At 40.5% G+C, this 17991-nt stretch overlaps 1 protein-coding gene across 4 annotated transcripts; it reads left to right on the top strand.

Moving 5' to 3' along the window:
- Positions 1–707: 707 nt before the first annotated feature.
- LOC121388739 (RING finger protein 151-like) lies at positions 708–14446 on the top strand. Of its 4 annotated transcripts, none has more exons than XM_041520223.1 (2): positions 708–881; positions 13045–14446. In XM_041520223.1, exon 2 carries the CDS (start codon positions 13097–13099, stop codon positions 13937–13939), a length of 843 nt encoding a protein of 280 aa, XP_041376157.1. In that variant the 5' UTR covers positions 708–881; positions 13045–13096; the 3' UTR covers positions 13940–14446. The 4 variants fall into 4 exon arrangements, with proteins under 4 accessions (XP_041376157.1, XP_041376156.1, XP_041376154.1 ...); XM_041520222.1 differs by lacking the exon at positions 708–881 and adding an exon at positions 5886–5968; XM_041520220.1 differs by lacking the exon at positions 708–881 and adding an exon at positions 6301–6493.
- Positions 14447–17991: the final 3545 nt, after the last annotated feature.

The following is a 17991-nucleotide window of genomic DNA, read 5'->3' as shown; positions in this document are numbered from 1 at the left end:
TATACAGACATTAATATTCTAAACAAGAAAATATATTTAATATGTAAGTTTAATCGTAGAAATATTTTATTAGTCGGAAACATCTTACAATGCAGCAAACTCAGGAATGTCCCTTTAAACCTTAATTGAATATAAGCACGAACATAAATTGAAATGAAAATGAAAGCATCTTTTGAAATGAGGTAAAATTAACATAAATAATGAAATTGTCAATCAGGTCGCATATTTATTATATGTACAAAAGGCAATACTAATAAAAATGGAGTTCTTTTTAATTTTTCAAGAGGGATTGAGTCGACTTGCGACACTCCATAAGCCTGTATAAATATGATTATCTCTAAACCTTTGTATTTTAATAATAAATATACGTTCAATGGGCCTACGTTCTGCTGTTATCCTTAAAACATTTTTTTAACTATACAATATTATAAAGGATGTTATAACGGCTTTATAACATCCTTTATAACATTGTATAGTACATGTACATGTGTAATTCCAGTTTCGGTAATGTTTTATTTTCAAATCACTTGACTTCCTATTTTCTATCGAACTCATTTTATTGATATTAATCTAGCAACAATGTCATCTGCCAGTCGTATCACGTGACCAAAATAAACGTTAAGACAGCCAGTAGTGTTATTTTCATCACGGACAAAGACACCGTTTGTTTGTGTATTTTTAGAAGAATGACACTAGACACAAAGACCGTATTTACCTGTTCGTATTCTATGAAAAGAAATATTGGCAGGAAAAACGGACCAACACCTCACAGGTTGGATAAAGCGTGATTCCGTGATCGCTGCACTGCGTGGATGTGAATTCCAGTTTTGGTAGCAACGGCTGGAAACGTTGACAGGTGTTATTCCAGGAACAGATCATTCGTAAGTACATCATATTGGTTTGTAGTAAATTTACAAATAATAAAGGAAATGTTAAGATTTCTACCTGTGGTGGTTTTGTAAAGAGAGAGAGAGAGAGAGAGAGAGAGAGAGAGAGAGAGAGAGAGAGAGAGAGAGAGAGAGAGAGAGAGAGAGGGAGGGAGGGAGAAACGTGACAGACAGACAAAGAGAGATACACACACAGATAGATAGATAGATAGAGAGAGAGAGAGAGAGAGAGAGAGAGAGAGAGAGAGAGAGAGAGAGGGGAGAAACGTGACAGACAGAGATAAAGAGAGACACACACAGAGACAGATAGAGAGAGAGGGAGATAGAGACACACACAGAGACAAAGAGAGAGAGAGAGAGAGAGAGAGAGAGAGATACCAACTATACTTGATGACAATATAATGTACTTTTCCCCCTACTACACAAAGCTGAGAATCGTCATTACAAACCCTTACCATTTGTTCTTCTTTACATGCTAAACAATTCAATAACGTTTGCGACTATCCAAATTAATATTTTTTTTTGCAGGGGAGCTTGCACACTCCTAAATACCCGGTATTCTTCCATATTTTAAATATTCTCTCTCTCTCTCTCTCTCTCTCTCTCTCTCTCTCTCTCTCTCTCTCTCTCTCTCTCTCTCTCTCTCTCTCTCTCTCTGTCTGTATTTATCTCCTGTGTATCATAATCCTTCTTTCCTCTCTGTCCAGCATGAACCTGACAGCTGCTCCGTCCACATCTGTATGCTAATCGAATGCAAGGTGCTCCCCCCACTGCGATTTCCTTCCATTCAGCCCCACACGTTCTATAATAACTCGTGTAGGCTTAGCGCTCATCAAAGTAAACCGAAAATGATTGGAACCGTCACATCAATCAATTTGTAGGGTCATGGGTGTCAGACACAGGTTTACGATTCAATCGCTATATTTTTAATATCGAGAAATCATCTGGTGATATCGATTATTTAAATTCTATCAAATACATTTATGCCGATGTGGGCTTTTCAGTCTTTTTAATATATATATATATATATATATATATATATATATATATATATATATATATATATATATAACTTGAAATCAGAAAGTCAATTGTCAATTGTATTAAAAAACATGAATGAATGAATGAATGAATATTTAACAACACCAGTCCCCAGCACAAAAATACACATCAGTTATTGGGTGTAAAAAAACCACATTTTATATAATACATATCTACACATGCACTCACAATACACGTACTCACGCACAAACACGCACATGCGTGTATATCATTTTCTTGTTACTATTTCATGTTTTACACTGGTTTACATTGATATCATCAATATGTTAGCCTCCATTCACCTTTTTACGTAATAATTTTCCTAATAAAGGCGACCCTACACGATGCGGGTGTCACGTACGATATCTAGAATAGCCGATTGCATAGCAACAAATGACATAATAATGTTTGTCTTGTCACAATCGGCTATATTCTCGTGACTACTTTCGTAAAAGGCACTCGTATTGTGTGGCGTCACCTTTTCTAAACCAGATTTTTTTCTTCTCTTTTTATTTTTTTCCTAAATAAAAAAAAAAGAGAGGTTTTGACCCAGCAGTGGCCGATTTTCTTATCTCAGTGAAGAATAGGACGCAGTGAATAAGTTACACTAAATCAGTACTTTAATGCTTAATACAACATGACACTCAGTTAATATCATATGTATAAAACTAATCTGTATTAAATACATGAACGCGGGATCTTGATTAGTCGGTAAAGCGCTCGCCTGATGTACTTTCGTCGCAGGATCGAACCTCACCGATGGACCCATTCTCTTATTGGTTTTTTCCCGTCCCAATCAATGCCATAAAAGATCGTGACATGTGCTGTCCTGTTTGAGAGAAACTGCATATAAAAGATCCCTTGGTGCTAATGGAAAAATATATCGGTATTCTTCTGAAGCCTACAAGTCAAGATTACGAAATGCATGACATACAATAGTGGTGTCGTTAAATAAAACAATTTTTAACTATTAAACTGGAACCACATTTCACTGGCTGCTCAGATTGTTTATCATTACAGTTTACGGAGAGAAAAAAAAGACAGGTGTCCAATTATGAGGACACATATTAATTTAGGCTGTCTTACGAGTATAACCAAACTGATTGTATGTAACGTATAAACATTGATGTATGTGCCACAAACACACGAGGTAAAGGTGTGCTTGAAACTCCACAATGGCAGCATTCACGAAGGCCAAACAAATCCATATTTGATTTAATGTCTCACGTTGGCAGTTGGGCACCTGTTTTGTTTTGTCTGGCGTAAATGAGCTGTACGCCGATTTATTAGCTACAGTCACGTAAATGAGGGCCGAGTTCAGCCAGACCAAGCAGAAAAACGTCCGGTAGACTGGTTTGTGCGCTTCACGGTAAATCAAAATGGCCACGTCGGGAACCAATCAAATAGTTCACGAACGTAAGCGAAACGTTTTTCTGGCTGAACATAGTTGTTTCTCTTATTATTTGGCACGTGACGGAAAACCGATATGTTGGTTCTTTGTCGAGGAAAATAATGGAATGTTTGATTGGCCCACACAATGAAATATGCTTTCTGTCAATAGTTTGTTTTCTTTATCGACACCACGATATATAGAGAGAACATGAAGTAATTAACATCGGCTATTGGATGTCAAACATTTCATTATTCTGACTTAGTCTTCAGAGATAACTCGCTATAGTTTTTCATTAGACCTTCAAAAATATCGCGCGTTTCCGGAAACGCTACCCTTCCTTGAAAATAGGATTGATGTATTGCTGTTGTTGGTGTTTGTTTGTTGGTGTTGTTATTGTTTTTTTGTGGTTTTTTGTTGTTGTTTTTTGTTGTTTTCTTTTGTAATGAACATAGTGAAAACAAATTTAAAAGAAAGAAAAAAGCCGACCTACCTAATTTATTTTGGCTAAAAAAAATCTTTATATATAGCTGTACTCTATACTGCAAAAAACCCTGACCCAATTAAGTCACTAACGTCTGACCTTTGAAATTGAAAAATGTTCTGTTTGCATGCAACAGCACTGTGTAATCTACATGCTGGCTTAAATTTACGGTGATACGTTGTCTGTCTGAGAGAAAGGTCCCAGGGAAAAGATCCCGACAGGTCAAGCACCAGCCAAGCTCTCTCCGCGGTACACACTTGGACGTTAAATGTCAGGGCTATAATGTCATTCGCTGACCTCGAGTAAACGACTTGATAATCACTGTAATGTAGAATGTTGCACTCTTATCTGCATATTGGTTAATGGAAATAGTATACTGAATTATTATATACTCATTGTTTGGTAAGATATGGCGTTGGATGTTCTAGGACCGTAGAAACAGGAGGAGCCACATAGGCGTACGGGCTCTCATTTTTGTAGGAGACGGGCTGATGTTTTGTTCGAATTAAACGACAATGCTCGAATCTGGATAACATTTCTTCATATAATTAACTTTACTACCAAACAGCTATATAGGGTTGCAAACGATTCCTACGCATTTTTACATGGATTATAACTAATTTTGCGGGTAGAATGATGGAAATACATGGTGAAAAGGTCTCAGGTTAGCACATTTCCCCCATATATCTCTATCAGTTTTGCTCGAATTTGAGGTTGTGCTCCAGCTCTCAGGGTACAGTTGCCCCCTGCACCCCCCACCCTCCCTTCCCGTCTCGTACGCGTATGGTGTTGGATGTTCAAAGACCGTATACACATGAGGGAGCAAAACACGCACACAACCTCCACCTCCCTCTTTGACCAATAACACTTGTTTTAAACTTCCCAGAATCCTTTCACGGGCATCCACAAATAGGAATCTCAATAATAAAACCATAATGGGAATTTGCTTTCAACTAACTGAAAGAAGTAAATCTATTACATCCGTGAGTTAAACACTGGAGTTTCGTGCCACTTCTAATTTCAGGAGGGACACATCAACCGGTCGTCGACCCCTTGGGTCCTTTTAGAAAGTTAAAGTTTGTTTTGTTTAACGCCACCGTTAGAGCACATCGATTAATTAATCATCATATTTTGGCTGTCAAGCCTCTAGTAATTCTAATAGTCTTCAAAGGAAACCTGCTACATCTTTGATATGCACTTTCCCACAGACTACATCTCACATCAGGTCAGGTCAGAGTGTTTACCGTGCACATTCAGAGCAAGTTGTTGTAGCACAAGCCTATCGTGGGCGCAAGCTGTTGCGTTCAAAACAGGAAAGACGTCTCACATACTACAGTCTTTGATATACACTGGGGGTGGGATTTAGCTTAGTCGGTTGAATGCTCGCTTGATGTGCTTTTGATTGGGTTTTTTTTCGTTCCAACCAGTGTATCACAACTGGTCAAAGGCCGTGGTATGTGCTTTCCTGTCTGTGGGAAAGTGCATATAAAAGATTCCTTGCTGCATTAGGAAAAATGTAGCGGGTTTCCCCTGATGACTACGTGTCAGAATTACCAAATGTTTGACATCCAATAGCCGATGATTAATTAATCAATGTGCTCTAGTGGTGTCTTTAAATAAAACAAACTTTTTTTTAAACTGATGACTACGTGTCAGAATTACCAAATGTTTGACATCCAATGGCGATGATTAATTAATCAATGTGCTCTAGTGGTGTTGTTAAACAAAACAAACTTTGATATATACTAGTCGTGTGGCTCTTGTTGGGATGGGAAACTCTCACTTGAGAATGAGTCCACCCAGGGGGTTCAATCCTACGACCAAAGCACACCAGACGAGCGCTCTACCGAGTAGACAAGATCCCACACCACGGGTAATTAAATAAAGCTGATAACAAATTATTTAAAATAGTAGGAGCTTTTAAAGGGTTAATCTTGTTTCCTGTGCGGAGAAATCGATTGACATTTAGAAGACACTGGCGTTAGTCCCCAGTTATCTTTTAGCAATTTGGTAATAAAATAATAATGTATTTAAAACCCCATTCATCGATTTATCCGACAATGTTAATTTGGCACGATAGGCAGTCGTTTGCTCCTGACATGTTCATCGATCAAGTTTCTACTTTGTTTATCTCGGCAGTTGCAAGTTTTTACAAGAATAGCACAGGTGTTCGCAAATAACGCTGAGTTGTCTTGTTCTTCTTCTTTATTTTGTTTTTGCAGACGTGTAATTATTTCCCATTGATCCTTTAACAACACTAGTGTGTACATTCTACGTATTATCGATATTAACATGATTCCGTACTCTCTAAGATATTTAAGTTTGTGCTTCCTTTCTTCGCGTGCGCACACACACACACACATCTAAACACACATCTAAAAGTCTGACTGGACTGACCGGCCGGACTGGAGGCCTGTGGGATGTAAAATTCTCTCTCCGTTTTGTCCTCGGGGCTGGTGGTTTCAATTGATCGGAGTGACTCACGCTTTTTCCGACGCGTCATTACCGTTACAGCGACCTCTGATTGTTTTTCGTGTCCATAAACGCTCAACCCGTAGAGTGCCGTCCTCGGGAGTTAGGAACAAAGATTTAACATCCAAGTCTCCACTCGCAGGCAGATGTTAATTCCTCGTCTCCATGCCATTGTGATTACTGGATTAGTTTTTCAAGATGGAGTTACCATGCAGTCAGGTAATGACAAAAATTAGTATATAATTTGCGTCTTTTATATTAATGCGTGTTTTATATATATTTCATCTGCTTTTTATAATTTATTTCTGTTTTTTTTGTTTGTTTTGTTTATTTTTTATTACGATTATTATGACCGTTCGTTCGTTCGTTCGTTCACATTGGCTCATTCATTCATTCATTCAATCATTCATTCATTCATCTACCCAGTTATTAATTCATTCGTTTACACTGGCTCACGTTCATTCAGTCAGTCAGTCCGGCAGTCAGTCATGTATTTATTCATTCATTCATTCATTCATTCATTCATTCGTTTGTTCATTCATTCTTTTAGTCGTGTATTTGAGTACTCATTCATTCATTCATTTGATCGATTACGCCTTAATTCAAATATGATCATGCTTCCTTCCCCCCCCCCCCCCATTAATAATTCACTCGCGTTTTTCGTTTATTCATTTATCAAATTCATTTTATTTATTTTTCTCTTCTGAATAACAACAACCCATCTAAACTACATTAAACAGTGTTTTAACATTCCGAAATCACGATATTCCATGCTAACAGACACAATGACACTTGGGTACGAACCAGTTGATATATCTTTAAACAGAGTTAAAATGCATATTATTTTGCATTCTGCATGTTCAACTTTTACATCTATTTCCGTGCTTGTATGAATGTATGTCTCCACTTAGATTCAAGCACGCTACCTTAGATACCAAGGCTTAGCCGCTACTTGATCATGGAACCGATTTCTCAAAACATATAAGTTTACGTCTGTGATAAGCAGTTATACCGGGCATACGTGTACGTGTTTCATGCAGAACATTACATCACTTCATAAGAAAATGAATACTGTGTGGGCTTACATAAATAATAGTAATTATAGTTTAGTCGTAGATTTACGTTTACGTGCAAAACTAGACTTACGATGTTTTGTGAAAATTGGGCCGTCTGATAAAGGTTATAATGATTAGATAGAGAGAAATCAGTGTAGTGGACTTACCACTCCCCGTAGTCAGATTACCACTCCACAATTATTTTCTCCTCCCAAATTATAGGCCAACACATAAACATGTATATACGCGTTACTCACTTTATCGATATTGTTTCTTTATTGACCGGGCCATCAGTGAACTTTTCCCCCACCCCCATCCCCGTCCCACAAGGCTGGTACAGTATCATGGTAGATACTGTCATAGTGCATATAACCTATGAGAAAGTGCATAGTATTCGGCAGGAATAGCTAGTGTGGTGGCAGTCTGCCTGTCTGTCTGTCTGTATCTCTTTCTGTCTCTAACACACACACACACACACGATCTCTGTCTCACGCTCAGTCTCTCTCTCTCTCTCTCTCTCTCTCTCTCTCTCTCTCTCTCTCTCTCTCTCTCTCTCTCTCTCTCTCTCTCTCTTTGCGCTTTTCGTTCCTGTTCTTTCTTTACACCCACCCAATCGCATCTTTAGGCGCATGTACAAGAATTTCGGCAGTGGGGTCTAGACTGTGGTGAACGACATTTAAAGAGAACATTTTCTTGAGCAAGGTAGTGATGAGGGGGAGGGGGGGGTTGGGGGTCGACACCCAAAACCTACCCCCTGCACACGCGCATGGTCTTTAAATAAAATAGTTTGAAGTCTATACTAAATGTAACTAGTCATGGGGACCTATTTAAGCGATGGCGGTCTTGTATAATGATATCAAGTCGATAATTTGCATATCCTTCCTTATTTAGTATCACGAGAATAAATCACGAGGGCATAAACGTCATGCAGAATTGATTTATATATCTGGGTTACGACTATATACAGTAGGTATGTATTCAGAACCCGAACACGGGAACAGCTGTGGAATTTCGTTGATCATATGTAGTTAACGATATAATCTATAAACTGCAGAGCACACGCAGGTTGTGAGTAATCTGAGGCAGATTTGTTATTTGACCAACTGCTGAGGGTTGGGTGATTGAGTAAGGGAGTTACGATTCGTTTCTGCTACAAGTTGTTACTACGAAAAAAAAATCGCACCGTGATAACGCCCCGTAATGCTAGCTTCAGACTACCAAATGCCAGCACAAAGTTGGCCAACGTTCTACTCTCACAACTTCTACGACTGTCCAATTGCTAGTCTGAGCGCTCTTATAACTCAATTCTCGTCGTATAACGCATTAATTGTTAATCTGAGCGCACCCGTCGAGTTGGCCAACTTCGTCGTGACAGTTGACAGTCTGACACTAGCATACGACACCTAACATAGCCTTATTTTAAAATGAGCTGGTCACATAATGTCGTCAAACAAACATTCCTGTCCTTTTCGAGCCATCGAGGCCGGTGCAATTATTAAGTAGGACTTGCCGATCTTTTAGTTTATAGAGCATTAAATCAACATAACCGGACCGTGGACCGGTCAGACTATAAGTCACCTAATACCTTCCGAGGCTGTGAAAGGGGTGGAAGTTTGGAGGTAATGTCCATAAAGACTCGTAATCCAGATACAATATCAACACCTGGCCGTTAATACCTCAACGGTATTGTACGCCCGGCGTTACATACAGACCTATATGGTTAATTATCAGCCATTGTTGGGGTCTCCGGTCTGCAAACAGACCTAATGTTTTGAATTTCAATAAGCTCCTGTGATCATAGATCTCCCAGATAATTGCTGTCGTGCTATCACCTGTGCTACCGCGTGGCTGCTGTTGCAGATCAAGGGCGTATCCAAGGGGGTGGCCAGGGAGACTTAATTGTTTCCCCCTATAAATTCTAGGACCCTTGTCTCTCCCTTTTTTCTTTTTTTTTAACTATGTGTTTACAGTTTTCATTTCACGAATACCAAACTATTATTGGGGAGCCAATTCCAGGACGTGATCCGTATGCCCTTTTGCCCTGGTCACCTCCCTGGAATATTTCCTGGGTCTTCCCTTGCAGGTACAAAACAAAACTAAAAACTCCAGTGTCGTTAGGTATACCGAGTAACTTTCGCAGTGACGTGTGATAGACAGGATACTTCAGAGAAGATGTGTCAGAGTGTGGGGATAGTAAGAACGGATAGAGCGAGCATGGTAAGAACACTTAAAATACACTTTCATGTTATGTAGTTTTATTTTTGGTTCCAGCAATGTGGTTATAGATTATTTCTATGTTACGATTTTTGTGTGGTATGGTGTAATGTGGTGTGATAGTGTTGTGTTTGTACGTCAGCGTGTGAGTGTGTATACGTGTGTGTGCGTGTGGTGTATGTGTGTGTGTGTGAGTGCGTATACGTGTTTGTGTGTGTTTGTGTGTGTATTTGTGTGTGTTTGTGCGTTTGTGTGTGTATGTGTGTGTGTTTGTGTGTGTGTTTGTGTATGTATGTGTTTGTACGTCAGTGTATGTATGTGTGTGTGTTTGTGTGTGTACGTTTGTGCGTGTGTGTATGTGTGTGTTTGTGTCTGTGGGTGCGTTTGTGGTTGCGTTTGTGTTTGTTTGTTTGTTTGTTTGTGTTTGTATGTGTGTGTGTATTTGTGTATGTGTGTGTTTGTGTGTGCGTGCGTTTGTTTGTGTGTGTGTGTGTATGTGTGTTTGTGCTTGTTTGTGTATGTGTATGTATATGTGTGTGACAGGGACTAGTATTTGAAATGTGTGAGTGTACGTGCCTGTGTGTATGTATTTATGTGTATGCGAATTTTTTTCTCTGCTATATTTCTGTTTTTAATGTGAAAATATTCAAGATCAGTCGGTGAAAGATTTTGCTTAAATTTAATGTTTTAGTTTTATTACCTGTATACGGGGCAGTCGACTGACAGTTCGACCCCTGGGGCTACATACAGTGACTGCATTGTGGTTGTGTAAATATATGTGCATATGCTAAGTGTACGGCATTTAACATGGTGATGAAAAAAGACTGTCAAAGTTTATGTAAACAGTCGACGGTTTCCGTCGGTTTGTGAGTAATTAATATTCGTTACTTCTTTGTTAAGAATACATGCAGCTTAACTGGCCATAAACTGCATGTTTTATTTAAAACTACCTGTCTTGCTATGCATATTTTTAAATTAACATATGTATGAGTTCGTAAAGGCTGCATTTAGTCAAGTAGCCTTTATGAACAGGTTCGACTAAACTACAATCTACTGTACTGTACTGCATCGTGCTGCACCATACTGGACTCGACCGAACCATACCGTGCTGGTCTGGTCTGATCTGGTCAGTACCGTACCGTACCGTACCGTACCGTACCGTACTGTACCATACTGGTCTGGTCTGGTCTGGGCCCCGTCCCACGAAGCGATCTTAGCCCTAAGATCAACTTAAGTACATAGGGTAGCTATGCGCTTAAGGTAATCTTAGGGCTAAGATCACTTCGTGGAACGGGGCCCTGGTCTGATTTGTTCAGTACTGTACCGTACTGTACCGTACTGTACCGTACTGTACCGTACACGATAAGACACACCACGTCAGGCCCGTAAGATCAATATCTGAAGTGAGGCACAAGCTTTAAATAGTGATAGGACAAAAAACATCGAGGGTGGGAGTAGACAGTGCAGTGGGAGTAGACAGTGCAGTGGGAGTGGGGAGTGGACAGTGCAGTGGGAGTGGACAGTGCAGTGGGAGTGGGGAGTGGACAGTGCAGTGGGAGTGGACAGTGCAGTGGAAGTGGGGAGTGGACAGTGCAGTGGACAGTGCAGTGGTAGTGGACAGTGCAGTGGGAGTGGACAGTGCAGTGGAAGTGGGGAGTGGACAGTGCAGTGGGAGTGGACAGTGCAGTGGGAGTGGGGAGTGGACAGTGCAGTGGGAGTGGACAGTGCAGTGGGAGTGGGGAGTGGACAGTGCAGTGGGAGTGGACAGTGCAGTGGAAGTGGGGAGTGGACAGTGCAGTGGACAGTGCAGTGGGAGTGGACAGTGCAGTGGGAGTGGACAGTGCAGTGGAAGTGGGGAGTGGACAGTGCAGTGGACAGTGCAGTGGGAGTGGACAGTGCAGTGGGAGTGGACAGTGCAGTGGAAGTGGGGAGTGGACAGTGCAGTGGGAGTGGACAGTGCAGTGGGAGTGGGGAGTGGACAGTGCAGTGGGAGTGGATTGCTCCCCTGGTTTCTACGGACTTGCACGTTTCTTCTGTTTAATGATTTTATTACTCATCTAACTTTTAAAGAATGAATGAATGAATGAATGAATGAATTAATTAATGTTTAACGACACCTCAGCATGAAAAACACATGGACTATTAGGTGTCAAACAAAGGAAAACCAACATAGCATACCAAAAATAAAATATACAAAAAATACAAAAACAAACTAACATTGAACAGAACTATCAACACAAAACGAACAAAAAAAACAACCCAACCCCCCTCCCCCCCCCCCCCCCCCCCCAAACAAAAAAACAGCAAAAAAACACACAAAAAAACCCCACACTCCCCAAAACATCGACAACAACAAAAGAACCCAACCCAGCAACACAACACAACATAAACATTCAAACAAACAAACAAAAATAATGTGAAAAGATCACAGATTCTTATAAAACTCATTAAAAAAATAAATCTGTATTCGTCACTCTCGAGTGCGTCGTTAAATAAAACATTTCCTTGCTTCCTTCCATAAGAATGATACTACTCCTGCACCACCATGAGAAACAGCACACGCATTGGGCTTCAAACTTTGTTAATTACATGAACAATGGTTCTGGACTTCTAGTGTGCTATTTTTAGCTATACCGATTTTCCCGTAATGTTCGTGACATTTCATTTTCAGATGGTATGTGTCATCAAATTGTTTTGAGTTGAATATAACCTTTTATAACAAATCAACTTCATAGGCTGAACAATGTGGCGAGGGACAACGAAATAATATATATACTTTTTATGCATGGTCTGCAAATAAAGCCAGTTTATGTAATGGTATCCTGGAAGTGGTGTTTATCTGAGAAAATGTCATTGTCCACAACTACGGGTAACAAAAAACTACCAGCACCAATAAGTTAATTATTGGAACAGACATTCATATTTTATTTTTACATATTTTATTGTATTTTTAGGGTATTCATTGTTTAGAACTTCCTTTTATTCCGTCATTTTCACTCCGTGTGTTTCCTCTTTTTTTCCCTTTCTTCATCTTATTTCTTAAATATGAATGACAAAGCAGTTTTCAAATTTCAAATCGTATCTCTACACAAGGCAAGTCAATTGAATGTTTTGACACTGTCATGCAGGCTCGTAGCCAGAGTTTTCAGGGGGGTGGGGTCGTTTAGGCTTATGGTGAGGCACGAAGTCGAGGGCGCAAAGCGCCCGAGTTGCATAGAGGGGGTCCGAGGGCATATATTGGGGGGAAAAGTCGCACCCCACCCCCGACCCCCATTGGCTACGGGCCTGTCATGACTGCTCCCGTTAATCAATATCAGGTGTTGCGTCTGTAGGATGATTACCTCCCACAGGACTATACACCCCTCCTACTCCACCCGTAGGAGGACTTCCTCTCTCCCAACATCCCTCAACATCGATTTCATTCTATTTGTTTCCTCTCTTTTCGTTCTCTGATAAATTCATAATGTATATAAAATAAAATATATGTTATTGTATTTTCAGGCTGTCCGACACGCAGACGACACTCGACCCTCTGCAGACGGACCAGACGGACATGGGCTATGACATAGACCGGTTTACTTCGACAATAAACGAAGGACTTCTGTGCTGCATCTGCCGAGACGTCCTCCAGGCACCCCTCCAAGCCCCGTGCGAGCACGCCTTCTGTGGTCCCTGCATCCAGAGCTGGTTGGTGAACGAGTGCTCGTGTCCCGAGGACAGAAAACCGCTATTCCGTTCAGATCTGAAACCTCTCTTCCGATATATGAGAAACGACCTGCAACGTCTGTCCATTCGGTGCAAGAATTTCAGACTCGGCTGCGGCCATATTGGAAGCTTGGAACACGAGGCATCACACTCAGTCGAGTGTTCTTATGAACTGATTTCTTGTCGTAACGTCGGCTGCCACAAGAGTGTACCCAGAGGAGCTATGGAGGAGCATCTGGAGAGCTGCGAAACTGGCACCAAAGAGTGCGCCAAAGGCTGTGGCTTACGTCTGTCGAGCGCAGACGTGAAGGAGCACAGCTGTATAGCCGAACTGAAGAGCTCCATCGAGATCCTCAGAGCGGAGATGATCTGCAAGCTGGATGACCAGCGGCGAGAGATGGAGGTCCGACTGGACATGCAGAGAGGTCACATGGTGCAGCGCGAGGCGGCCATGCAGTCGAGTCTGCAGGAACTGCGGACAGAACTCTCCAAGATAAACCAGAAAGTGAAGCTGCTGATGGATCTCGAGCTCCAGAGACGACAGGATCTGGAGAGGATGCAGATCGAAAGGACAGAGTTGTTGGGGGTTCTAGAGAGAATAGAAAAAGAGCAAGAGGCTTCGAATAGGCAGCCAAAGTGTAGACACTGTTCACAGAATGTCACGCGGGAAGAGAAGGAGACGACTATATGAAGGTTTTCATTCCTTAGTGATTCGTCTGAAATTTAACGAAGTATATATGTCTCGTGTGGTGGGTAGTATGACCACACGCAATCTGCATTCTTTGTGTTAGATGGCTTATGTGTAGACTGAAAGTTGCATTCTTTGAATGCAGTTGTCGATTTTTTAAATTCTGAAATATGACGAGATATGCCTATTATCCAAGGACGACCTACATTCATTTTAGTGTTATTCAAGGGTCCCCTATGCATCACATTGTAAATCAACAGCTATTAAGTGCCAAAAGCAAGTTTCACATGGTCAAAAGAAATGTTTTGTTGCCAAATAGAATCCTTTTCTGCATCAAGGAGTCTTTGACCTTTAATATACCAATGTACCAGTTGTTAAGCACTGATTAAAATGGTGACACGCATCGTGTAGACTATTGGTCGAAAGCATTAACCATTCCATTCTCGGACGTTCAGTATACAAACTATTTGCACCAACATCCATTGATGCAGCCTGTATAGAGCCACATTCCGGAAGGTGGGGGAGGGTGGGGTATGGGCACATTTTAAAAATATGTTAAGAAACATGATGTAAGAATCATATCTTGCGTGGTACTAGTACTGGTATCGGAAACTATACCAGAATCACATCTTGCGTGGTACTAGTACTGGTATAAAAAACTATACCAGAATCACATCTTGCGTGGTACTAGTACTGGTATAAAAAACTATACCAGAATCACATCTTGCGTGGTACTAGTACTGGTATAAAAAACTATACCAGAATCACATCTTGCGTGGTACTAGTACTGGTATAAAAAACTATACCAGAATCACATCTTGCGTGGTACTAGTACTGGTATCGGAAACTATACCAGAATCACATCTTGCGTGGTACTAGTACTGGTATCGGAAACTATACCAGAATCACATCTTGCGTGGTACTAGTACTGGTATAAAAAACTATACCAGAATCACATCTTGCGTGGTACTAGTACTGGTATAAAAAACTATACCAGAATCACATCTTGCGTGGTACTAGTACTGGTATAAAAAACTATACCAGAATCACATCTTGCGTGGTACTAGTACTGGTATCGGAAACTATACCAGAATCACATCTTGCGTGGTACTAGTACTGGTATCGGAAACTATACCAGAATCACATCTTGCGTGGTACTAGTACTGGTATAAAAAACTATACCAGAATCACATCTTGCGTGGTACTAGTACTGGTATAAAAAATATACCAGAATCACATCTTGCGTGGTACTAGTACTGGTATAAAAAACTATACCAGAATCACATCTTGCGTGGTACTAGTACTGGTATAAAAAACTATACCAGAATCACATCTTGCGTGGTACTAGTACTGGTATCGGAAACTATACCAGAATCACATCTTGCGTGGTACTAGTACTGGTATCGGAAACTATACCAGAATCACATCTTGCGTGGTACTAGTACTGGTATCGGAAACTATACCAGAATCACATCTTGCGTGGTACTAGTACTGGTATAAAAAACTATACCAGAATCACATCTTGCGTGGTACTAGTACTGGTATAAAAAACTATACCAGAATCACATCTTGCGTGGTACTAGTACTGGTATAAAAAACTATACCAGAATCACATCTTGCGTGGTACTAGTACTGGTATAAAAAACTATACCAGAATCACATCTTGCGTGGTACTAGTACTGGTATCGGAAACTATACCAGAATCACATCTTGCGTGGTACTAGTACTGGTATCGGAAACTATACCAGAATCACATCTTGCGTGGTACTAGTACTGGTATCGGAAACTATACCAGAATCACATCTTGCGTGGTACTAGTACTGGTATCGGAAACTATACCAGAATCACATCTTGCGTGGTACTAGTACTGGTATCGGAAACTATACCAGAATCACATCTTGCGTGGTACTAGTACTGGTATCGGAAACTATACCAGAATCACATCTTGCGTGGTACTAGTACTGGTATCGGAAACTATACCAGAATCACATCTTGCGTGGTACTAGTACTGGTATAAAAAACTATACCAGAATCACATCTTGCGTGGTACTAGTACTGGTATCGGAAACTATACCAGAATCACATCTTGCGTGGTACTAGTACTGGTATCGGAAACTATACCAGAATCACATCTTGCGTGGTACTAGTACTGGTATAAAAAACTATACCAGAATCACATCTTGCGTGGTACTAGTACTGGTATAAAAAACTATACCAGAATCACATCTTGCGTGGTACTAGTACTGGTATCGGAAACTATACCAGAATCACATCTTGCGTGGTACTAGTACTGGTATAAAAAACTATACCAGAATCACATCTTGCGTGGTACTAGTACTGGTATCGGAAACTATACCAGAATCACATCTTGCGTGGTACTAGTACTGGTATCGGAAACTATACCAGAATCACATCTTGCGTGGTACTAGTACTGGTATCGGAAACTATACCAGAATCACATCTTGCGTGGTACTAGTACTGGTATCGGAAACTATACCAGAATCACATCTTGCGTGGTACTAGTACTGGTATAAAAAACTATACCAGAATCACATCTTGCGTGGTACTAGTACTGGTATCGGAAACTATACCAGAATCACATCTTGCGTGGTACTAGTACTGGTATCGGAAACTATACCAGAATCACATCTTGCGTGGTACTAGTACTGGTATCGGAAACTATACCAGAATCACATCTTGCGTGGTACTAGTACTGGTATCGGAAACTATACCAGAATCACATCTTGCGTGGTACTAGTACTGGTATCGGAAACTATACCAGAATCACATCTTGCGTGGTACTAGTACTGGTATCGGAAACTATACCAGAATCACATCTTGCGTGGTACTAGTACTGGTATCGGAAACTATACCAGAATCACATCTTGCGTGGTACTAGTACTGGTATAAAAAACTATACCAGAATCACATCTTGCGTGGTACTAGTACTGGTATCGGAAACTATACCAGAATCACATCTTGCGTGGCATCCGAGTTACACGACAGACACATTTTATGTGATATCAGAACATGCACATTCCAGACGCATGATGCCAATAACTGAGCATATATCGGGTATACAATGTATGTTGCATATTACCCAAAAAAACAAACAAACAAAACCATACGACAGCCTCACCTTGTGCATGTTGCGTGGTATTAGTATCATTTTGCGTGGTACTGGTCGCAAGTTAGTGGTATTAGAACCAGGTGCAGATCTAGGATTCTGTAATGGGGTGGGGGCGGGGATGTAACACAATGCAATGCAGTTCAGTGGCATTGATAAGCAAGACTTTACACAAAGGCAAAACATAGAGGTGTTGACGGGGAGGGGTTGTGGGTTACTTGGGAGCCCCGCCTAAATCCGCACCTCAAAACCTATACACATGAGCCACTATGCAGAACAGAACACCAACATGGACAGATATACTAGTTAGTATCTTGCTTAATGCCACAAACAGAACACAACAGCCACGTTTTGAGTATTATGCATACGGGAAACGCTATATTCTACGGTGTTAACCTATTATTGAACTTGCAACAGTTGGACGATTCACCCTAGTGACAATGAATTCAGAATAACTACCATGGCTAATTTAACGATACTTGGGAGTTCTTGTATTTTATTGCGATATTTGGCTGGCTGTCATGCGACAGATAAAGTTACGAGACTGTACCAGTATTAGCTGCGTGTGTGAGAAAAGTATTATTTATCTTCACCAAAGATATATTTCATCGTGTGAAAATTGTAAATATAGAAGCATTAATCACAACTAATTAATGTGATAAAACTGTGTACATTTATATGGATTATTCAAACATGACGTAACGCCCATTTCGCTCAAGACAAATATGACAGATTATGAATGTGTATGTTAAAGAGTCCATCTGTCAAACGAGTCATCTGATTAATACTATTTGAACTATGAAAGCAGTGTCAATGATGGATGGTTATTTATTGTGACATGCATAAGCCCTATGTAACATGTATATAGGTATCGTCACACCAACTGAATTCTCATTGGTGATAGTGTTAACATTTTCTTATGAACATA

Source organism: Gigantopelta aegis, chromosome 14 (genome assembly GCF_016097555.1).
Source record: "Gigantopelta aegis isolate Gae_Host chromosome 14, Gae_host_genome, whole genome shotgun sequence".
Lineage (NCBI taxonomy): Eukaryota > Metazoa > Mollusca > Gastropoda > Neomphalida > Peltospiridae > Gigantopelta > Gigantopelta aegis.
The sequence above is the reverse complement of the archived record's forward strand: the minus strand, read 5'-3'. Positions and strand labels throughout refer to the sequence as shown.